The following is a 25,324-nucleotide window of genomic DNA, read 5'->3' on the forward strand; positions in this document are numbered from 1 at the left end:
TGTCTTTTCCCATCGGAATGAAAGCAGATGTAGAGTTCAATGCTAAGTGTGAAGTGCCCTGCATTCCCATGTACTGTATAACAACTTGGGACACCAAAGAGCCTTAAGAAATGCTGTTTGCTTTGACCACACTGCCACCAAGGCCTGTGTCTGATGGTATGGAAGTGAGAGCTGCAGCAGTGAAATTTTTAGATTAGGTTAAAAGAGAACAAAACAGTCCTCTGTCAGTGAGAAATAACAGGGAACATTTCTAAATCTGCACCAAAATAAGAGTTTCTGTTTTGAGAGAATTTTACAGTTTAAGGTCAAGAAAGATTTGTTGAAATTGAAATTACTGGAACTTTCCTCAGTTCATGGACAATCATAATGTATTTCCTCTCGTTTCAAATCTGCGTGTTTGGGTTTTGCGGTTGTTTGGGCGAAGCTCAGAGCAGGTGAGGTCAGACCGCAGTGCCGCCGTTTGTCGCTGGCTTGTGAGGAGGGCGGGGCTGAGGTGCTGGATGGACACCGGTTGTGGTGGCTGTTTATCATAAACACAGCCTAGCCCAGAGAGGTCCATCTGCTTTGATTTTATTTAGTGATTCCCCCCAGGGACCCTGGGCTGGAGTGAGAATAACAATACTCGAGCCCATCTGTTCCTGTAGAAACCAGCCCCGGCTAAATTACCGCACACTACGAGCGGCTGGCATATGCTGTGGCATAAAGCTACAAGAGGGCATTGTGCGCCAGCTGTTCTGTTGACAAATACTTATCTGGCACTTCTGAACTCAGCTTGCTGAGCTGGTTTCAAGTTTGACTTCAAACTAAACAGGGTAAGGTGTTAGAAAGGGTTCCTGAGGGGAAGGCAAGGGAGGGGTGGTGAAGAGTGTGTGTAATACATGCTGATTTATCCCTGGGTATCATTTTGTCAGAGACCGTCTGGGGAATTGGGTCACTGGATGAAGATTTAATCTGAACATACAGGGCAGATAGTCGACTGAAGCCCGCCAAGTGGGCAAAACAGACATCTAATCTTTGTTATCCTCCAGTTAGAAAAACAGATTGTGATCATATTGTTATTGTGTTTACAGCTCAGTGGATGATCTTCATCCAAAGACCTCAAGTAGGCTCCATCATAGTAATCTGATCTCTATAGAGAGAAATAAAGATGTACAAGAAGTTTAGAAGCATTCACACACATATTCTAAATAATGGCTAATATTACCCTGAAGAAGTATTAATTCAGAACTACATATGAAAGATTAAGACAAAATAATGCCTAATGGAAAAGAGGAAGTACAGTTAAAACAATACTTGTTGACAGATACTTTGTCAGTTTTTCTTTGAAAACAGCTGAAGCTGTATAGAGATTATTTGGAAACGGGACAGATTCTCAAATAGATTTAGGTCTGGACTTCGACTGAAATTTTATTTTTTTCCAAATTATCACTTTAAATATCACTGTTGTTTTTGGAAGGTAAAGATGGACCACTATTCAGTCTCAGCCTCAAATATATATATATATATATATTTTTTTTTTTCAGGATTGCTCATCAATTAACTTTTTCTGACTTTCCATACCAGTTTTAAACTTTCCTGCCTCTGCTGGAAAATGTTGCTGCCACCATCTTGTTTTAAAGTGTGAATAATATGTTCGGGGTGATGTGAGGTGTTTGTGTTCCACAACACATCCTGTTTTGCATGTAGGCCAAAAAGTTAAATTTTAAGTGCATTAAATTTGTTTTAAAACTTTCAGTAAATCTCCTGCTGAGTTCATGACTGTTTGACCACAAATGTTCTCTGACAAACCTGCGAGGCCTTCACAGAGCAGCTGAATTTACACACATTTGCTCACAGATGACTTTTTCATTGGATTTTAAATAGTCATTATAATAACAGGGGGGCTGGGGAGTAAATACAAAATCTTAACTAACGTTCATATTTTTATTTGTTGGTAAAGTGAAATCCACTTTCATTTAGTTTGGGATCCTTTACCAAGTAAATAAAAAAAGGAGTTTTATCACTTTTTCTGTTCAACACCAGACAGTCTGCTACTATAAATATACATTTTAACATATGCAGCATTTAACTTATTGGCCAGATGATTCATAATTTATCGATTAAATAAAGCTTACTGCAATAAAAGCCACAAGTAGCTAAACTTGAAGGCAAAAGTTTCCTTTCTTCGAAGGTGAATTGTCACCACACTAAAGAAGTCCTAAATGTATTTACAACATCCAGCATACCCGTCAAAATGGGCTTTATTTAGTTAACATTTACAGGAACATCACTGACATTAAGCTTCCACCCGTTACATATGTCACACTGTACAGATGTAACATAAAAAAACATTAAAAACCCCAACCTCTACTCAGAGCTTTCTGCCAGCGGATAATCAGCAACGAGTTCCAGCAGTGCAGGAAGTGTGTTCTGTCAGGATCCCTGCGACAGCGGACAAGACCACAGAGCCAATCAGATTGGTTATTTTTCAACCTCCTTTTGACTTTATACTCTTAAATCCATGATTAAGACATGATTAGGTTAAGAAAAATATCCAAACACATATAGCTGAAGCCAAATATTCACATACAGAATAAAAAGCATGACAGTAAAGTTTCCTAAACGTTTCCATTATTAGATCAGCAAGGATTACCTAAATTATTTCTATATGGTAAAGGCCAAAAATAATGGCATTATTTTTTATTACTTTCTTCAAACTCAGAAGATGACATAAACTAAAGTGTCTATGCCTTTAAGCTATTTAGGGAAGCTCCGATGATGATGTCATGGGTTTGCAAGGCACACCTGTGGATGTATTTTAAGGCAACACACTCAAACACACATCTGCCAAGACGTGTATGACATCAGCCAAGAGTCCTGGAAGATAATTGTAGACCTCCACATGTCTGGTGCTTCCTTGGGTACAATTTCCAGATGCCAGACGGTGTGACTTTTATGGGTTCAAATAATAATACGCAATAAGGAACACAGTAACTAGTGACCATATTTTTCAGGGGAGAGACGAGTTCTGTGTCCAAGAGATGACGGTGTTGGGGTGAAATATGTGCATCAACCTAAAAGCAAAAGACTGTGAAATTAACTGGCTGAAGTTGGGCAGAGTGTTGTTATCCAAAGTGAAACAAGTTACTTTCCTTAAATAGACTGAAATGCCATGCAGTCATGAATAAGCCATTAGTCCACAAGCAACAAAAAAGCCAAATTTAAGCTTACAAAAACCGACTTATTATTTTTGCCGTTTAGCAAATAGAAATACTTATTGTAACCCAAACTGACCTCATTTATTGTCTTCATAGTGAAGAACAAAGGCTTTATTCAGTGTATGTAAAATCTGATTTCAGATGTTTTTATCCAATGCAGATATCTGTAGTTCGCTGATTTCTGTGTGTGGTACAAAACAGTTGACCACATAGGATCTAAATTCAGTTTCCTGAAAGTGGAACATAATCAAAGCAATATTTGTCAGTTTTATTTCTTTAATAAAATGTCTTATTTAAATACACAGATATATGGTGTTCAAAGGTTACACCCATTGTGCCTCTTCATTTCTCATCCTTTGTTAACTGATAACTGAGTCCCTGTTAACAATCAGTAGTTGCTATCAGACAACATAAAGTACAAACACTCACTTAAATATACAGTGAAAGAGGCCAAAGAGTACCCAACATCATCAACCCTGTTTAATTATTTCTGATTTTGTTAGGATTAGAGTTAAATAAATAATATTTGATCAGATCTGTTCTGTTATCTAGGGCCAGGCTGGAAGTATCACACGTCACACTTTCATTAAAGGCAGCAAGAGTCAATACTTTGCTTCTGCTGGAAATCAGCCCTGCCAGGACAGGCAGGAGAGGGGGAGAAAGGCTTTGTAAACATAAAACATAATTCAGACTTCCTTGTTAACACAAAGAGCGAGACACTACATTTCTTCACACCACGCACTCTCGACTTAGAGGAAAAACAGCCAGACTTCTCCAGTTTTTCACCTCATTGACCCTATGAATGCACAGAGTGGTCCACCAAGCAGCTTTACAATAGAAGCCATTGTACAAGTCTCCTTTCATGCATTTATCTACCACCTACTCTGCATTACCAATGCAGGCCATTCTTTAGAGCAACAGCAGAGGAGCAAATTTGTATTCCGTAACAAAACGCTGATGTCTCCCTACCAACAAATTAGCACTCAGGTTTTCAAACGGGAGAGTGCATGGAAAAAAAAAACGTAAACGTTTCCTGATAGTTCCACTTGGAAATGGCGGAAAGGTGCTGAAGTTTGTGGCAAAGCGCGATACTTTTACAAAGGCTCTGTCTTATTCTGCAAATCATACACTGAAGGACATTTCTACAGATGATATGGAGATATGTAAACCAGTTCACAAAGAGCATGGTCATAATGCGACTGCACACCGAGTTGACATTTATACTGTTACTACCCGGAGAAATCTATGCTACTAAGAGATTTTGCACAAGGTTTTTAGAACAGCACGTAGAGGCTGGGTGAGGTTTTCCACACTGTGTTGCTTCCTTAATGTGCGATATGGAAAGCTCCCATGTATTACAGTGATTAAGAATAGCAGGACTCCTCTTTTCTTAAGGTAAATGAGGTGAGCAAGGTCCTCCCACAGGCTCGATTTGTTTTTGTTGCACATGTTTAGTCAGCCACTGCGACGCAACGCGCCCCACAGTCCGTCGTCTCCATCCTCCCTCAACAGGGAGTGAATCCTCATAATGCCTACTTTCGCTTCATTAACCACTGCCGATGCTCAGCTGTGAGACACATGAAAGCTACATAGGACTACATAAGGAACACAATACTTTAAAATAACGCACAGTGCAAATAGGCTTCTCCCTTCTTTCGTCCATCTCCCTAACTTCCAGAAATGAGCCGGCTTTGAGGGAGAGGATTACGCCAGATAGCGCCTCCTGCTGGCAAACAGCTTCTCTTCTATTAGTTCGGCCATAAAAGTTCTGGTCTTTCATTGAACCGCCAGGCCTGAAGGAGTGGAGATGGAGCGGCAGAGGATGAAAGGCGGAGGTTTTAGGGAGAGGAATCTACTTGTAAAGGCTCATGGTTGGACTCTGATACATGCACATGTAGGCGTCACAGAGCAGACGTCGCGCCTGACCCTGGATGCTCTTGGGGTCTAAGGTGTGCAGCTCCTCTGGGGTCATTTTCAGATAGGCTTCCACTTCAGGACAGGGAGACACCTGCGGTATGTTGAAACCATTCTGGCCTCCTGCAACACAAGATTTAACAGTCACTGTTAAATTTAGACGCTTCGAGAACTGATCAGTAACATGTATACAACTACTTATAAAGCTATGCATTTAAAAAGCAAAACTTGTTAAGATAATGAATCTTTTCTTAAATTATTTACATTAAACTTTCAGGACGCAGTAGGTTTAAAAACATCAAAACTATTGGAGGTTTTAATGATGAGGATAATGTTAAAATAATTGTGCAGTAAAAATGTGAAACAGCACTGTGTCTTTGTAAATGTAGGGTGGGTGATATGGAATTAAAACACAATATTTTGTACTGCTACAGTGATAACGATAAAAGTGGCAATCAGAAATATTTCTTACTTTTTTAGGTAACCGTATGACTGTGACTGCATGGCACAGCAATCATAGCCCCACAGGCACAAATACTGCTCTTTAGAAACCTATCCACTGGTAACGCACTTCTTTAGGACGCCAGTCACATAAAGAAAAGTGATTTGTATCACTAAGCTGCACACAGTAACTGAATTTAATCATATTTTCAAATGTACTGATGCTCTAATTGAAAAAAACAGCGGAGAAAATAATAAAAAAAGAAAAATACTAAAACTTACAATCCCAAATGACATTCTTTTGGAGGGTGTAACAACATTAATTCGAATTTGTTGTGACAAACACAAATCAAAATCTTTTTCGCAAAAAATTATCACGATAAATGATAAACGATATGATAATTCCTCTTCCAAATTAGAGGAGTTAATTTAGGGAATAGATTCAATGATATTCTAAAAACAAGCAAAACAATAGGAAAATACTGAAATATGTAAAAATACTAAGTAGGAATCAGAATGAGCATTGAGTTGTAAAGGCTTGCAAGGATAAAACAAAAAAAAAGCAATCTAAACTTCTGTGTGATATGCAACTATTTTGTTCTGATTATTGTGCAACTTGTTTCCCCAATATTACCATTGTAGCTTATTAAAAAAAAATTTATAAATTTTTTTAGATGATGATATTACATGTTGCCTCAGAAGATATCCAACATGTGAACAATACTTAAATTGTTTAGACCTGAGTTTAGTTACTTTACTTCAGAACAAAGCGTTGTGCAGCGGTCACACCCACCATCACGGTCCGCCATGCTGTCGAAGAAGAGCCAGGCAGAATCGGCGTTGCCGTACTTGACGAAGGCCACATAGTGACTGGTTTCGATGCACAGCACAGCGAACAGCTCCATCCGCTGGCGGGGAAAGCCGCCCTGACGTCCCTGGCCTTCCTGGAGCTCCTTTGGGACGGACAGTTTGTTGTGTCGATGGGCTTTCCTTTTCGGGTGGAGATGAACCTAAATCAGTAACAGCAGAGGCACCGTCATCATTGTGGAGAAATAAAAGATGCCAAATTTGTTTTTTAAGAAACAATTTAGAATAAAAACATAAAGGAATACACTACTAGAATATTATAATAAGTAAAAGCTGTTGCAGTCTAATGTGGAAACATGTCCTCTTTGCGGATATAATCTCTGTTCAAGAGAACGTGGTTTCTTTGGATTTGGCGCCACCAACTGGACAAGGATGATTCAAAGTGATGTCGCAACACTATTCTCTGTTACTTACCTGTGTATTGCACTTTTCACAGAACTGCTTAATCTTGCCAGCAGTGATATCCCCGTCCTCATAACAGTCTCTGCATTCGTAGAGAGCCAGGCCTGCACAGATGCGGCACTCCCTAGGAGCTGAATGAACAACAAAACACAAGCCTTCATCGTCAAACACACCCTTCTTTAAGTAAAAAAAATGCTTCTTTAAATATCAAATGCCACAGAGTTGTGAATCACCTCTATAGACTAATAAATAAATACAACTCACTGTCTTCAAGAAGGTCTGTGATGTCTAACTCTAAGGAGGGAAAAATCTTGTTGAACATTTTGAAGTCCTTGCCAAAGCGCGGCATCTGGATGATAAGGCAAGAGGGAGCCTAGAAAAGGGGGAAAGAAAAAATTATGACGATTATAACCAATCAGAGTTGAAATTTTACACAGTGCAGAAAATATAAATAATCCTAAAAGCAAAGTTCTACTTACCTCTGCAAATTTCAAGTCACTGGTTATGAAGGACCACTCCAGCAGCTGCTGGCTGGTTGGAACTCCAACCTTGTCCTTCTTTTCCATAAAGATTTGGTAAAAATAACAGTCTTGGACTTTCTGACCTGCAGACCTGGAAGATGAATCAAAATGCTATCAGAGGGGCGTGCCGTGGTGGCGGAGGGGTTAGCGCGACCCACATTCAGGCAAACATAGCCTCGACGCGGCTGTCGCGGGTTCGACTCCCGGACCCGACGACGTTTACCGCATGTCTTCCCCCCTCTCCTTCCTCCTTTCCTGTCAGCCTACTTTGAAAAAAGGGACACTAGAGCCCACAAAAAGACCCCTTGCGGGGCGATTAAAAAAAAATGCTATCAGAAGTTACATCTTTTTTTGCTTTCTTATCTCTAAGGTTACAGATATCAGTAATCGTTCACAAAGGTTTACAGGTGCATCGAAATTAACTACATATCATTGAAAGGTTAATTTGTTGGTAGTAATTCAATTGAGATTCACACGGTGTGGCCTGCAATTGGAGACAGTAGCTGCATTTCCATTACAAATGTTCAGAAAACTCTGTCGAAATTCTGTCAATGTCGAATTTTTTTTTTCAAAATTTTGGTGTTTTCATTAAATATGAAACGCAATTAAAATCACTCATAAATACGTTTGTTTGTACGACAAGTCATTAAAAAAACCGCCACAGAAATCCTCCCACTTCCGTCGTCTTCTTCGTCTTTTCTGCCAGTAATAACATCTGGTTGTTGATCATGTGGATCATGTGATGAGAACAAAAAGTGTTTCCATTGCAGTTATGTGGAATACACCAGCTTCACTAAACCACCTCCTCCTAACACAAAAAGCTTTCATTGAAAGATGTGAGTTGTCTCAAAACTGGAGTGCTTTCATTAAGCAAATTTATTTTCTTAACTCCAGTTTGCACAATTATATGGTCAATGGAAATGCAGCTATTTCCAGGACATAACACATTCCATATGTTAAACCACTTCTGAGACAAAAAATATATATCATAAGCCTCTCACCTGGGCTACGTTCTGTTTTCATATTACAGTCATGTTTGTGTTTTATTTGGATATAAATGTCCCTGGTTCTACAGAAAGAGTGGAGAGGCACAGATTCCAAAATGCTTGAAGTCCGGTGTTAAGTTTCCACAGCCAGCAATAATTTGGGGAGCCAAGTCAGGTCATCTTTCCAAAGCCAGCATAGTAGTAAACCAGGAAATTGTAGAGGACTTTATGTTTCCCTCTCCTGACAAGCTTTATGGAGATGCTGATTTGATATTTTTGGAACCTGCTCACACTGCCATAAGTATCAATACCTGGTGTAATGAAGATGGTAACTGTTAGGAAAATTGTATTAGTAATTATCAAATATTTGTTGTAGCATGTAGCTTTGTAGTTACATTTTAGATAATGTTTCTGTGTGTTAAATAACTTTGATTCTATCCTGAGACTTCCCTGGGAAATAGAGGTGACAGCTACTCTTAGCAGCTGTTGCCTTGCAGGACTTCCTACAAGACAGAGGTGTTAATTGCTCCCAGCAGAGTTTTACATGCCTGACAATAAACTCTGCTCTGTGCTTCTTTGTGATACAAAGCCGTTGCTTTGAAGCTATGCAACGTGTCTGGAGAAAGAAAGATTTAGAGTATAGATAACATGTGTCTAGATTAGTGAATGTTATTTAGCGCTGCAACCATGTTTTGACTCCACCCTTTTAGAGTTGCAGCGCCCCGTGTGGCAGGGTTTCCTAAAGATCAATAAAAGAGAGGAACAGACAGATGTGTTGCAGAGTGGTTGGAGATTTGTGACTAAAAGCACATCTCTGTCTGCTCTCCTCGCGAGTATAACAGAATCTAACTCTCTTGTCTTTCCTGTATTTGTTTAAATTGTCTCTAATATGTATTTAGACCTGACAGTAACACTGTACTAGATTGGCCTGAAAACTTGTCTCAACTAATCCTTAAAGAATCTATGGAAATTTAAAACCTCACCAGTGCCACAGGCTCATCACAGTAATTAATGTAAAAGGAGCCCCAACCACATACTGAATGTACATATTGTACAATACATGGACGTACTATTTTATTACAGCATGCTGATATTTTTGTATTAAAAAACATATTTTCTTTTATGCTGGCCTCATTCATAGTCTTAAATTGGTGGCGAGCCTTGTTGAGTATGTATTAATTTTCTTTCACTCAATATTCCATTATTACATGCTTAGCTGTAGCACTTTGAACAGTCAGCCTCTATAGCTTTAACTAAGTAGCTTAACATCTGGTTGAGGATGCTAATGTCACTATACTTAACGTCTGCTGATGTAGCCGCATGAATCTCTGGGGCATTACATGTAAAGAAACAGAATTTTGAAACGACTGAAATAAATCCCCCAATGTGTCATGAATATATAATACAGGTTATGAAATAAATTTACCTTTCAATATTTGACTTATTGAACCTGTAAAATGCAAATTAGTAATTCCTAAAACATCAACTTGTCACTCTCAATGTTAGAATATAATTAGCAGATTATCATTTTTAAAACAAGAAGGAACCTTTTCCAACAGTCACAATTACCCTAAATGTTGCAAAATGGCTTTATTTCTTCCCACTGTTCCATGTTTATATAACTTGAGCAACTTGCTCTTCAATTCCCAAGCTCTTCCTGTTCCATTTAATTAATTAGGATATAAAAGTATAAACTGGCTACTGAAATAGAAAATATATATAGCTATACTATTAAATTCTAGAAATGGGAAAAACTCTTCGCCGCCAATAACAGAAATATATTACACGAGGAATAATATCTGAAGACCAACTTCTCAGATTAAATACACATTAAGAAAGTCTCTATATGGCTATGATTTTACAAGTAACTGGCTCTTTCTGTAATAACAATATTGTTGTCATTAATAATCTAGTAATACATGTAACGTCTAAGGACTTTACATTTTTCCCCTTACCTCAGTTTCAGCAGTGGATCCACCCTCAATATGTGATGGAAAAGGATATTAAGGAACTCCTCGGGATCTGGAGAGCAAAAAGTGCTTCACTGAGGTTTGGTATTATTATAGTTATGTGCCAATGCTGCCATCTACTGTTGACACAGAAAATGTTTGCTTCAAGAGTTAGTAATGTTTTGAATACATTTATTAAATTGGATAAATCCCCAAAACTTTCAGCATAAAAAAATCTCAGTCTAAACGTAAAAACGCAAAAATTTAGACGGTCAACAAAATTTGATATATATATATATTTTTTTTTTTTCTTCTACATTTTTACATTCAGTGTATCTCAGGGGAAAACTCAACCTTTTTCTTCAGAAGTGAATCCCGAGGCAGCTTCTACTTTTTCGAGGATCCTTCTGAGCTTCATCACTTTTGTAGCACAAACGTACCCGTGTCTGGAGAACGACAGCGACAGTGCTAAGGTCAAAGTTCAATCACAAGGGCATTTCAGGTTTGATAACATGGTGAAAAGAAAAATTACTCTGTTCTTTCAATTGGGTTGTGACAATGCCTTGCAAAAGTATTCATTCCCCTAGAAATCTAAAAAATGTACACACCTGCTAAAACCTTAAACTTACCTGGTGGTGGAAGCAGACATAAGCTTGTATACAGTCTAGAACAGTTTTTTTACAAATAAAATCTTAAAATGGTAAGAGCATTTATATGCTGTGTCACTTACTTAAAACTTATTAGAACCATTGCTAGCTGTATTCACATTTTCAAATCTTTTGGGGAAAGATTTTAACCACATTTTTACATCTAGAGAATGAACATTTTGCACGTCTTTTGCAAAATAGATCACGTTTAATCAGTCTGGATGGAGAGCATCCAGACAATGCACATTTAGTTATCTGACACATTTAGCATTTTAAACATGTTTTAAGCATGTTCTTTGGTCTTTATGATGCTGTTTGTTTACCTACAGTCTCTCAAACCACTGAGGCTTTTGCAGAACAGAGCTGGATTTATAATAAAATGAAATTAAACACATATTGACCACCAATAAAGTTATATTTTGAAGATAATTGTCTGCACGGGATTTTATTTAAGTGGATCAGTGAAAAGGGATCTGAACACACATGCACACTCCACTCCACACACCTCATATCCTTACTATATGTTAAAAAAAAGGATATAAAATAATGCAACATTCTTTCCTGTGACACAGTCATACCCTATTTTGAATTGGTCTTATAGGTAAAATACTCTACAGCTTATGGTTGTAAAGTGCCAAAATATGAAAGAGTTAAAGAAGCACAATTACTTTTGCAAGGCACAATATTTGAAAGTATTTCATCTTTCTTATGTAAATGCAACCTAAAAATAGAAAGTCTTCTGTGTCTACAATTATGACAGGCAGGTACTGTTATACACCTGGAGTACAAACACTTACATGCGCAGTGGATTGACTATCTCTGTGCGTAGCAGCTCCTGAGTCTCTCTGTAATACTCCACATCAGTCTTTGATCGTGGCCTCAACAGAACCGTGTCCAGTACAGAGCTGAAGGAGAAGAGACTGCACAGCAAAGCGCAGAAATATTTACACTATAAATCAACATTACTGGCTGATGGGCATCTGCATATTTAACAAATATGACCATTAAAAATAAAGTTTACTGTAATGGTGAAGGACCACTGACCAGAAGAGGGTTGAATCCAGGTAGCAGGAATTGTAGTGGCCTTGAATGCCTTTCTTTTTTCCCACCATGACATCCAGACCATCATTCTCAGTTCGTGGGGGGGTGTTCTCGTGCACTACCTCACTCAAATAGCCCCCAAATGCTGCAAAAGTCACAAGAAGTAGCCGTGAAGGTTTTAGAAGACAAAAGCTACGACACATTTGATCATATTGAGTCTATCCTCTGACTGGCTAACCGATAGAGTTGCACCGCTCTATGGGGTTGGAGGAATGATGCAAGGATGGGAAGCGGGAGTCAGGCCGGCAACATTTCAGCTTCACAAACAAAGCTTTTTTGGGTGGGCAGGTGAAGTAGCGAGTCCCCTTGAAGGTGCCATCGGTGCATCCAGGACACTCTTCTTCCTGAGAGAGAAGGTTCAAATCGATAAATGTCATCAGTGGAAGGGATTACTTTAAGCGTGGGCTGTAGAAAACACCGGTTTTCTCTAACAGATGTTAAGCAACTTCCACCTAATGCTAATGCTTTCTAAAGGAAGTTCACATTTGCCCCAATACAATGAGAGGAAAAATGTTGCTGGAGTACTACGATGACTTAAAAGGTGAAGCCTTTTGTGAAATTTGCTTGTTCGCTTTTTTGTTGGGTGTGGTGACTTCCTCAAGTCTGCCCATCATCATAAAGTTGCCAAGCAACCACAAGAAAAACCAGGAAGTCAATGAGATCAGCTAGATGAAAACGACTGAGACAAAACCCCCTATGAAACCACAGATTGTCCTATTTTGCTTCTCCATTTTTACCTTTTACAGAAAGGTAAATTTTTACCTTTTACATGCCAGTTGTCATATCTTCCAGGATTCATGCACTTTTCAAACAGTATTTATCTATGCATTTACAAGCATTTTTAGGTAAGTTTTCAAGCTTTTCCAGCACCACACTTGGGAGATAAAAACAATTCAAGAGCATTTCAATTCACAATTATATGACATCATTTATTACTGTTGTCACTGTTTTGTGATAGTATTCTACAACTTTACACACACACACACGCCTTATGCACTGACTGGTCCGAAAACAAAACACTAATTTAACAAAAAAAATTTCATTTTCAATAAAGTTGTTTAAACTATAACCAACCTTTATGTCAGTTAACCAGGACAATAAGTTACTGAGAAATTAGGAATAATAAATATTCATTACATTGAAATAGCCAAAATAAATCACGTAAGGTTAAAGACCTTTCTACTCAAACTAAATGCTTAAACACAACGTACAGAACAAATTACAAAACTATACCTAAGAAAATGTCCTCACTAAGTTTTCTGACATTTAGTAAATAGAAATCATTTTGGTAATTCTAACTAACCCAAAATAAGAAAAGTTTAGTCTGATTTAACTTCAGACATCAAGAAAAAATTTGTTTGAAAGTTTGAAAATATCTGGCTTCAATTGTAAATGTTTTCCAAATTTAGGTTATAAATTAAATGTTAGATTGCACTTTATTACAATACTTTGCAGTTTGAATATCAAGCACTTTCAAGGACTTTATACAGAATCAAGCACTTTCCAAAACTTCAAAACACCCAACTAAAATTCAAGCATTTTCAAGGATTTTATGTGATCCCTGGTATTCCCTAAAAGATACATATCAGATACGTGGAGCTGTGGTGGAGCTGCTTACTTGTTACTGGTTGTCAAATTATAAACAAAAGGTTGCGTCTCACCAACTCCAGTCCAGCCAAAGGCTCCAGCAGACCAGGCGGCAGGCCCACCCAGCGTATTACGCCACACAGAGGGGGGTTCTCCTTCACCTCCACCAGAGACCCCACCTCAAGACCTGGCTGTCCTCGTGGGGGCGTCGGAGGCCGTGGAGATGGAGGGGCAGCAGGTGATGGGGGCTCAGGCTGCTCGCCCATTACAGACCCGACGGAGAGAGAGATGGGCCCCTGGCTTATGTTCTCGGGGGTCTTGCGGTTCAGGCTGAAGGGTAGTGAGTGGAACTTGTTGTCACTTGACAGCGAAGAAGAGGGCGGTGCTCTGGTGGGGGGAGAGGACTGACTGAATTCTGGAGGGGTGTCGGTGAGCGACTTGGCGGGGTCCTCTCCAACTGCCGAGAAAAACCCAGAGAGCAAAATTTACCATTTGGTGTAGATGCGACGTCGATCTTACCATCTTAGAGATGTTGTATGGAGGAAAGTGAAAACCAATGCCTTGATGACAGGATGGTTTCAGAACCTTTTTCACTAATACTCAATTGCAGCTATCTCAACAACAGCTATCTCAACACATGAGGAAAACAAGCCGGTATCTTTCACCCAGTTTGAAGATCATTTAACATAGTATGGTGCGCCCGTGAAAGTTGCTACTTATTTCAACCTTTTGCATTTGATATTTTTTTCAGTTTCACCTGCTTTGAGCTGATCTTTTAGTTTCCCACAGGATTTTTTGTTTCCACTTTAGTGATGTTTTGTCTCTAATATTCAAATTTTTATAATCTACACAGTCTACTGCATTGCCATGGATTCTGCTATTAAATTGGTTTACAATGGACATTTTGTTTATTTGATAGTAACAAACAGAAAAAGCATGGTCATAAATTTATACATAACTTCTTTTCAAATGTGGCTGCAGATTTGTTCTGATACCCAGTAATGTCCCTGTATCACACTGGTCTTAAAGTAATATAACAAATTTAAAATATATTTTTGTGATTTACCATAAGCTCTTGAAAATTTTTAAGGAGTTGGCTCATTGGGGAGTAATGACACACCTCATCCATCTTGTTTGGGTTGATTAAGAGAGAAATATTCCGTCAGTAAGAAAAAATGCAAGTCAGTAGATTCTTCCACTTAATTCATGATACAAACTACAAGCATCCAAACCATGAGACAATACTGCCCCAAAAGCAATCCTTTGCAAGATGTAAATGAGCACATGAGCATTTTACAGGATGAGTAAGCAGTTGTAAAAACAGAATTTCAGCATTTACGAATGACCTTCTCATTTCTGCAAAGTATAGAGAGATATTACAGCGTAGAGCTAAAACATTTTTACACTGCCTTCGATTTTTACTGCTGTTATGCCAAATGGAAACACTACGGCCATTTATTTCTACTGTATCTGTTCACCAGTCAGAGTTTTAGGGTTCATTTCACATTTTATAACACATGCATTTTTTTCTCCTCTATCAAGAAAAATAAATTGTCTCATGTAAAAAAAAACATCAAATCTCAGTGGGTGTTAAAATGAAAAGCTTATTTACAACTGGAAGATACTGGTAACAACATGAACCGGCCAGCTCAAACACAACAACAAAAGGATCCAGATTGTGTGATGACACCACTGAAACAATAAAAAAATAAATAAAACAGTGAGATGTGTTGTTGAAAAAAATGAATCAATTATGATCTCAGTGACAAAAGCTTTTATAAATACTCAGGCATGCAAACAGCCACAAAAACACACTGAATCTCTTATCAGCAACTGTAGTCATAATAAGAATAAGGCATATGAGAGTCTGTTGCAATGCTTAGCATTATTAAAAGTTTTTAGCAACACCCATCAACCCAATATGAAACAAAATAACACTGAAATGATGAAGGACAAGACGAGTGGAAAAGTCTGCATAGCAAGCTCCTGCATCAACCTACTATCTAGATTTCTTCACTGTCAACATAATTAGTTGGACACATTTACTTCAAGTCCGTTGAGTTTACAGTAATACTGCTGCAATAAAACATCAGTCATTTTTGCGCAAAAATGAGGGAGTCATTTTATTCTATTAAATGCTAAATAAATATAAACTGATGCAGAAAAATTCCAATCCTTCAATTACTTTTAAATGGTTAAAGAAAGAAAAATTATGAGCTAATATTTGTATTTTTTGCTTCATCAGAGAATTTTAGGACACATTCATTCTGTTTCTGTTGTCTGAAATTGCTTCATGTCATCGATCTCCAATACAAATACATGACTGTTTCTATAAATGTGCCACTCCACAAGCAATTTAGACACTAACATGGAAGCAGTCATATCAAAAATATTTTACATATAGCATTTTACAAAAATAATGTAAAAAAACCCAACATTTTAGGAATATACATTTTTATGTTATATACAATAATGGTTGCTTATTTTGCACGTGTATAATTAATCAATCTTTTATGTAACCTACTGAAAATACAATAGGTACTTGTGATAAAATGTGTAATTATGGTATTTTTGCTTTGAAAAGGGATTTTTGGCTTATATTCCACAACACTGTCTTGGCCTATGTGACAAATTAAAAAAAAATTCAGGGGCTACAAAGATTTTTGCAAGGAACTGTATATCTTATATTAATTACAGTAGTAAAGAGAGCAAACTTGAGTCTGCTGGATGGGTTTGAATTAATGTTAAATTTTTTATTCATATCAAACCATGTCAAAATTGTTATGATGTGGCATCCTATACTAACAGGGTTGAGGTCATATTCAAGGAAACCTTTATTAGAAAAGCCAACTGTACCAGATTGAATGTGTCATTATAGAGTGGAGGTAGCTCAGCAGTCGGGCAGAACCCATTTATTGGACCAATCAGTACGCAGCTTGTGGTGAACAGGAGCTTACCAATGAGACGATCAACATCTCACGAGTTTTACCTTCATCAATGTACCATGTGCTTTTGGATTTGGGCTGGGCTGGGGAATCAAGAGAGCTCCCATTTAAAGTATAGTAAAAGTCAGACTTGCTTCTACCGCCACACTGATGAGCTAATCCTGCAAGTAACGCAAATACATGAGGAGGGAAAAACAAGAGAAGGATTTAATGTGCACGTGCACAGCTGATTAGTATGAATCTGAAGTTGTGTCAACAGCAATGGGAAATAAAATCCAACATAAAAAGATTCATTAAACAACTACAAACTAAAGGAAATCACAGCAAAGAAGAGCAGTATTCACATCAACTCACACCTCATATCCTTATTTTATCAAGACTGCCCATCAGATGTTATCTAAAATGGTAAAAAGTTATTGTTAAGTGTGGTTTGTAACTACACAGAAGTCTGTGAAACCCTCTAAAACATGAGAAAAGCAGGCGGCTGTTCACTTGTACAATAAAAAGCATAATATTCTGGGGTGAGAGGCCTTTTTAAGAATTAGAATCACTGGTTAAGCTGTGGAAATGTTAGGTAGCTTAGCATCATAACATCAGTGCTGTACCTTTGCTCTTTGGTTTGCTTTGGCCAGAGGACGATTTGTCGCTGCCTCTGGGGGCAAAACTGTGCTTTGGCAGCCTTTGGTCCTGCATGGAATATTCTGCACAGAAAGAAATTCAAATTAGAGGCACAACACTACAAAGTAAGTGAAACTAGGAATTTCCATCTTTTTTCTATGTTAAAATCCAAAGAAAGCTAAAAAAAAATCTATCCTTTTATTGGTTATGCAATCAAATATTTAAAATGTTTAACTCAAAATTAGTTCAGGGAAGCATTCTATATATACTCAAGATTAAATGTGGTCTAAATGTGGAGTTCAAGAGTTTTAAAGAAAATAGCGAAATGTAATAAATTACAATGTCAGTATTTATAGATCTGTGTCTTTCTCAAGAGAGATGGCAGAAACATGCATAAGCAAATCAATATGCCACTGTGGAGAACAAAGAGCCAGAGTATCTCGCATGACTTTCAAAAGCAAGACAGCCATCACTACAAAAGGCTCTCTGTTCCCGCTGCAAACCAAACACAAACTCAGACTGCTCAGAAGGAGCGCAGTGCTCGTCCGAGGGAGGGACGTTTCCAGAAACTAAAAGTTCCAGCAACGCAGACGTGGAGTAAAAACGTCGACACAGATGTGGTGACTCACCTGGCATTACGTCACCAATGGGAACAAGTCGAGTGTGCTCCAAACTGGCAAAATCACACACCAGCTTCCCTTCAATCATGCCATCCCAGTCTCCGATAGGATTGTCCTAAAAGAGTTGGAGACATGAACACGTTGACAAGGTCTCAGGTGCTCCTTATCAATTGATGCCTTTGTGCTGGTGGCCCAAATATTAAATTCCCTCGATTCTGATAATTAGTGAGACCAGTTGTCTTGTTGCACAACCTAAAGGATGTGCTTTAGCTTGATCCTGCATACTACCACTCCAAACTATGCAACTCCTCTTGACTACCTAAATAGCAGATCTTCCAACTCAGTTCGTTTCTTTTGAAAGCTCCAAGCAGAAGCTTGCTATTCCTCCTCCTCAGGTTCAAATTTAGGCTTGTGCTCCAGAGGACTATGTGGAATAAGGTTGAGACCAGAGCGACTAGCAAGAGAAGGCAGGGCGAGGCTGGACGAACAGTGAGGCAGAGCAGTGGGCTCTCCTCAGCTCCCAGTTGGCCCTTTGCCACGCTGTTGGGTCATACAGCTCCAAGTCTTTACCTCACTCCCCGCGTGACTGCCTTGCCTTTGTGTGGGAGGCTCAGATGCACTGAGTGGGCTGCTGCCGCTGTGGCTGCTACTAGCAATCTGTAGTCAAATGCTTCAATCTCACTATGAGTACAACGCCACAGTAGCCATGGATACTAAATGAAAGGAAGAGTCATTGAAAGACAAAAACTAAGATAAACGAGTCAATATATTACATGCATACATTAGTCAACGTATTTCCCCTGTTAAAGTCCATCGTGGCATAATTTAAACTGTCACTATGAATCAACAGATAAACCCCAACATCTGATTTGTTAACCACTGCATCACTTCAACCACACACCATTAATCTCATCAATAGCAGTGTTAGCACTCTCTAGCACTTCTCTAGTATCTCACTGAAGGTATTTTAAACTTTGGGAGCAGTATGAAAGAAACGTTTAACTTTTTTAAACTTTGGTATATCTTTAAACCAGAATCCGACCTAAACCCAGTGCAGGTCAATCTGCAATAACAGTAAAATGTCAGAAAACTGGACAGAGAACTCAAAATACAAATCATCAGATTAACAGCAATATACCACATATAACACCAAGTCAACAAAAAACAAAGAAAGTCCATCTTTAATGCTTACCGACACTGCTGAGTAGCAGCCACGTGCTAATAACATTTATTGACAAGCCTATTCAGTGGCAGGTGTGAGCATTTCTATATCTTCTCTGGAGAATCCAAGTGTGTTTTAACATGAAGACCAATAAGAAACCTTCACATTAAGTTCAACAATTAGAATATTAAATGTTCAAGCAAAATAAGGCACTAAAGTATTACTTATCTGGAAGGTATTTCAACCTCTCCTTCCTTAGGACAAAATTGACCAAAGTGGAAACATTTAGGCATAATGCACAGTTCCATGTTTGCTGATCTTATCTACCCCGGCAAAGGTCTAAATATCAGCCACTGTCTTCTTTTCTTCTGTCGTGACAGTGGCCAGCCCATCAGCATTTGTGGTGCTGACCATATACTTCGCTGTACAAACAGTTTACATTTAAAACAACTATTTTAGCCATATGTATTTAAAAGTATCCCATTTTCATGTTCCATCCCACTTCTGTCTGGATTTAAAACAGCAGGTACAGCATCCTATTTAACTGGAGCCATACTTACCATGTCAACTCCCACATAGTAACCCAGGCTCTCGTTCCCTGGCAGCAGGTCACAAAAAATGACGGTTCCTCTCTCGGGCTCTTCTCTCAGCACCACCCTGGAGTTGATCTCCAGCGGAGCATAGTCCTGGTCGTCCTCCAGTCTAACCTGATTCTCCTCCAGTGGGCCCAAATCTTCGTCATCATCATCCTCCCAGAGTTCAAGCTTGTCCAACGCCACAAATACGCCACACTCCTCCTCGCAACGGAAGAGCTGTCGACCCTGGTAGGAGCCCTCCGTGAAGCCCTGACCCCGACCCTCCTCCTGGGACATGAAAGGAGAGAATATCAAACTTAATTCAGAGAGAGACAAGACAAAGCTGAAAGAGAGAGATCAATGCATTGTTCACCCTGCATGGTTTAACAATTCTTATCCAAAATGTCTTCTTACATGCACTCTTTTATGGCATTTTAGGGAGGTAGCGCTTGAATGCATTATCTGTCTCAGCCCCCTCATAAACACTGAAGCAGGACTTAGAATAAAAACAACATTGTGCTACAATAGGCAACCCATTGTACCTTGCTGCTGTACATATGGTCCAGAACAAATTGCATCACATCAGGGATTTAGATTTACTACCAAGATTATACAAAAAACAATTGCCATGATGCAGTTGTTTGCTTACATCTATTTCAGTCAAAACACTAAATGACTTTAACACCAATAGGACAAAAAGGAAAAATACTTTACATTTAAATAGTTAACTAATTTTAAAAAAAATCCAAATTAAAAAAAGCCAAAAAAGAACTGTTTTGTGATGTCAAAAACACAGATGTGATGTATGAAAATGAAAAGACATTTGACATTTTCACTAAAAATAGCTGCAAGTTTAATCTCTGCAGCTCAGCGCTCTGTATAAACAACTTTAAACATCCATCATGTTTTTAATGTTTTTCATTTGTTTGCTTTAAAGGTATAGGTTTGATTTTTTTCGAGTGAGGTTCTGTAAAGTTTTTAATCAGAATTTTTTTTTTTCCTTTTCTATAGCTGATAGATGTCAAATCTGATTTTTGAAATAAAAAAGCAAAACACAAAAGAAAACACAATTTTACTGGAGATTAAATCTAGACACTTTCAAGATTGTTGCTAAGTTTGTTGTTGTCTTCTGATGTTGGCTGGATGCATTAATTTCCCTGATCTACTTCAATTCAGCAGTCTGGCTTAGGTTAGTAAAGTAAAGTAAATGTTTAGGTTTGATGACATTTCTACAATGGCATCAAAAACGTAAATGATCGGGTTTTTTTTTAGGCCTTGTAATGTTTGGGGATTACGGCAGCAGGTCAGAGTCACTGATACGACCAGTAGCCTCTACCAGAGTAGGTTCATGTCATAACACAGGCTGAAAAGATGATGACAAACTTAACATTATCTTGTCACAGTTAATATCCTCTAACACAGTGTTGATATAACATTTTGAGTTTTAAAGAGCTAAAGTCTGAAATGAGGCCAACCTATCGATTGATAGAGTTTGATCAATTAGATATGGAAGTTGGAGATCGGATCAGTTTGGGAATAACGTCTCACCCTAGTTGAGTAGACTTTGGAAGGATAAAGGGACACTTTTATAATTTGTCAATTGGTTTCTTAGTTAACTACTATTAGCAAAGTTAGTCAATAAAAAATTACATCCATTTTATGCATTCAGCACAAAAGGAACATGCTCACAAATACAGCAGTATATGTATGTTTAGGTCACATTGATACAGAGTTTATTTTATGAATACTTAATCTTTATTGTGGTTTTTTTATTAGTCTTGTATAATATTTTTTAACAAACAATAATTTAAAGATTTATTACCTGTAAGTAGTGATGAACAAAATTAACTAATAATTGCACAATTAAGCAATATGGTAGCCCTTATTATTCATTCCTTTGTTGACAGGAACTTATAAGGTTAACATACCGTATAACTTTTGGCTTTAAGAAAAAGAAAAAACAAAAGTAACATGATAGTGAGAAAATTTGAAATATAAGCTTATTTTCTCTATAAGTCAGGTTCCTACTTTCACAAATCCTAAAATAAAACACTAAGTTACAAAACCACAACCTCTTTCCTATTGATGAGGTGTAGTTCTCTTTTAACCTAATTTTGTTCAACATCTGTGCAGTGCTTTGGTCTGTGGTTCAAGCAGACATTTTCATATTTGTTTTGCATGTACCTTAAGTTATCAGAATATTTTTGATTTTCATGTTATTTCCCCTTCTTTATAAATGTATTATTTAAACTGACTTGAATTATTTTTTTCTTTATTAGTATTTAATCTATTATAAAAAAAAATTATCTAGTTCTTACCAGGAGCTCCACTCCAAACCAGATTCCAGACAGAGCTCTGTCAGGAAGCAGTGAGCCTTTGAAGCGGACCACTCCGGGCAGAGGTTCATCCCCTGAGCGCAGCTGCACGCGCACCTTGGAGCCGCAGTCGATGTCTCTGACCCGTTCGAGCCGCTCTTCGTCGCAGAGCAAGTTGCATCGCTCCTCACAGTTAGTGATAGGGAACAGCAGCTCAGCCAGCTTCTCATCCAGCTCCACCACGTCCCGTTCATCCAGGCTCAGCACCACGTTGGTCTGGTCCAGGATGCGAAGGCTCTTCTTACCCTTACATGGGGGCAGCGTGCGCCCCAGGCTGTTGCGCTCCTGGCAGGCTTGGCCCAGGCTTCCACGGGGAATCCTCAGGGTCTTTTGGGTGGGCTTCTCCACAGTGCATTCCTTCACAACCATGTAGAAGCGCCAGTCCTCCCTGAAGCCCCCACTAGGCTTCTCCCACAGGGCAGAGCTCATGGCTGCATGGCAGACTGGGGGCCCAGTGCCAAGACAAGCTTGACTGGCGGTCTGAAATTAATAGTAAAATAGCCTCCCCTTAATGTATACAGGAGCAGTCCATAAGAATAAAATTAAAATGTATGGAAGAAGCTAAAAATAAATCTAGAGAAAATCCAACACATCACACAAGAAAAGACGTTATCTTTAATCTTCACTATGACTAAAAGCGGTAAGACTGGATGAGTGAATGCCCCATACGCATGGGTGCAGCATTTTGCTATTCGTAGCTTTACAAAACAAAGAATTTACAGATACCAGAAAGACTCAAAGATTTAGCTCATTACAAAATGTAAAATAAAGTGGAGATGTTATTTCAGTTTTCAGAAATCAGAAAACCTTACTATTATAAATATTGCTTTTTGATTATATCACGGTCAAAATACTACACCCACAAGCCTTTTATTACAACCACTTAATTGGTTGTTAATACAAATAGTGAATCAGCCAACATGAATTCCTTTGAAACTGTTTTGTTTTTAACCATCACACTGAGGTAACTGTACTCCAGAGTGACAAAAACTCAACACAGCAAAACCAAAATAGTTTTTAGAAGATGGTGGAAGAATTTCACATCATACATGTGGAGCTGATGCAGCACCTCAGTAATATGTCAAGTTTTACCAATATCTCTGAGAAATGTGCAATGCCTTGCCCATCCTAGCCTATAAAGAATTAAAATGACTTTGAAGGCAAGAGGGGTTCCAACCCAGTGCTATATAAAGTGGTTGGTGAGTGTATATTTGATAGATCTGATATTCAATTTAATTCCTGAGGTCTATGAAGCCGATTCATCCCTGTATGACACTTCTGTTTTCAGAAGCACCTCGTGTTACTCAAACATACACATTTGAAAATACTAAAAATAGTCGGGAAGCAGACGGTGGACTTTTTTTTTTTTTTGCCACGCATGGTAGAACTAACAACAGCATGGTGGATTTCCCCTGATCACGTCTCAGATATGATAGTGTTCAGCATATCTCCTGCACCGCATCCGTCATTTGTTAAAAGGATGACGGCAAAAAAAAATATTTAAAACACTTGTTTACTTCACATATTTTTGGTTACAAGAACTGACACAGCATCTGGACAAATCGTTAACTCATTATTGTTACGGATAGAGTTGCACAGCAATAAAAGACGTCGCTGTACCAGCGTAACCTATTTTCAACCTGAAACGGGAAAGCAGTTGTTCTATGACATTTGTTTATGTTGTCTCTCAGAAAAGCTCCACATGACAAATTTTGTACAGGTTGTCATTTAACGTTTTCCTTGCCAACTAATAAACTATTGTATCACCAGGCAGAAACAGCCAGTCAATGCCCCCCCTTTTTTGAAGGAAATGGCTAAAATGAACCAAACTGTCATTCATAACCAATGCAAGCGAGGCAGACGGCTTACCTTCGAGACAAGGCAGGTTACTCGGAGGCTGTGGGTGACTGACAAATCATTTCATACATCCATCAGTTAGAAAGCGGCTTCTGAAAGCATGATAAATCCCTTCTGCTATAACCTCTGCTAGCACAAGCGCTAGCTAGCTAACGCTAACGTTCAAAACAGCTGAGTGTCAGGCTAAGGTTAGCCGTGAGAGGTGATAAGGATGCGGGCAGAGGACTGCCACCAATTAAAATGAACTAAAAGCATTTAGATATTGGTTCTATATATAAAAAAAACTTCAAACAATACGCTATAACGCAGCATACATAGACTACATTTATTATTTACAGGAGACGACCTCACCGTTGGTATGGCGTGACGTCACTGCGCTCTCTAATAGACATTGGCCAGCTATCTTTTTACTTGACCTGTGATTGGTTAATTCTGTGTGCTTAAGGAAATCGTAGTATAAGGGATTTTCCCACTATGTCAGGAAAACATAGTTAGGTTGAAGTACATACACACATACTTACACACTGAAGGCATTTTTCAGTGATATTCATTAATATAAATCTTTAAATCTTAATTAAATTGGCTACATTGTCATAAAGCAGGTCCTCAAACTTTGCAAACAATCATTTGGGTTTACTTAATATTTATTTTATTATTACTACATACCCAGTATTTTTGCCATACTGTAATTCATTATTTTCTCACCCTAACAGGAGGGCACAGTGAATACAAGATGTTACAGATTTTCTGAGTCACTCAAAATCAAATTAGACACATGCATAAAGCAGTATCAAAATGGCTTGGATAACCACCTGGAACACACTATGCCCAGTGTGATATGGTGGTGGCAGCCTCTTTCTGTGGGGATGCATATGGAAGCTGGTTACAGTTGATGAGAAGATGGATGGGGGTACATACAGGGTAATCAGGGCAATGTAACACCCTGTTAGAGACAACAAAATATTTAAGACAGGGAGTCCAGGCCCACCAAGCAGCTACTAGGAGAGAACCAGCACACACCTGAACACCCAGCCCCAGACTCCAAGAACCACCAATGTCCCGTATATGTAGCCTGATTTTTCCAGGAATAAGGTGGATATGGCGCCCCACAGGGAGTGTTACAGGAGGAAATAGGCCCCACATTTGCTGAGGGCCTGAAATATTAAAAGGGAAGGGGAAGTCTAAGACCTGACTTGAAAGATAAACCATACTCCCAGGTCCGGGTACAAACACCACTGTAGGGTAACCCGTCCCAGACCCCGACAAAATGGCCAACTCCTTCTCCTGGCCTCCATAAGAATGCAATCATATCTGAACCAAATAATAGTTGTGAAGGCATGAATGTGATTTTATTTAGCTGCTTTTCACCCAAGAATTTACAAAAATCAGCATGGCATAGTTTCCATGCCATGCATGAAACTATGCCAATATAAAAGATTATATTTTACACCATGCTGTAGTTGAGAATTAGAATTTTGTTAAATCATTAGTAGTTGATAGGAAATATTAAATATCTCAAATTGACATATTAAAGGAAAAAGTACACATACATTTTCCCCC

The 25,324-nt window shown here is 38.5% G+C and overlaps 1 protein-coding gene across 2 annotated transcripts; it reads right to left on the reverse strand.

Annotated features, from left to right (window-relative positions):
* Positions 1-2,222: 2,222 nt before the first annotated feature.
* Positions 2,223-24,132, reverse strand: cyld (cylindromatosis (turban tumor syndrome)). 2 transcript variants are annotated; one of them, XM_032560482.1, is made up of 17 exons: positions 23,777-24,132; positions 21,851-22,387; positions 19,518-19,820; positions 17,805-17,910; positions 17,163-17,258; positions 16,602-16,718; positions 13,687-14,069; positions 12,204-12,369; positions 11,969-12,110; positions 11,722-11,844; positions 10,632-10,723; positions 10,284-10,350; positions 7,301-7,433; positions 7,086-7,194; positions 6,834-6,952; positions 6,346-6,562; positions 2,223-5,234 (listed from the first exon to the last, which is right to left on the reverse strand). In XM_032560482.1, exons 2-17 carry the CDS (start codon positions 22,334-22,336, stop codon positions 5,050-5,052), a joined length of 2,844 nt encoding a protein of 947 aa, XP_032416373.1. In that variant the 5' UTR covers positions 22,337-22,387; positions 23,777-24,132; the 3' UTR covers positions 2,223-5,049. The 2 variants fall into 2 exon arrangements, with proteins under 2 accessions (XP_032416373.1, XP_032416374.1); XM_032560483.1 differs by lacking the exon at positions 16,602-16,718.
* Between the last annotated feature and the right edge of the window lie 1,192 nt (positions 24,133-25,324).

This window comes from Xiphophorus hellerii, chromosome 4, assembly GCF_003331165.1.
Source record: "Xiphophorus hellerii strain 12219 chromosome 4, Xiphophorus_hellerii-4.1, whole genome shotgun sequence".
Lineage (NCBI taxonomy): Eukaryota > Metazoa > Chordata > Actinopteri > Cyprinodontiformes > Poeciliidae > Xiphophorus > Xiphophorus hellerii.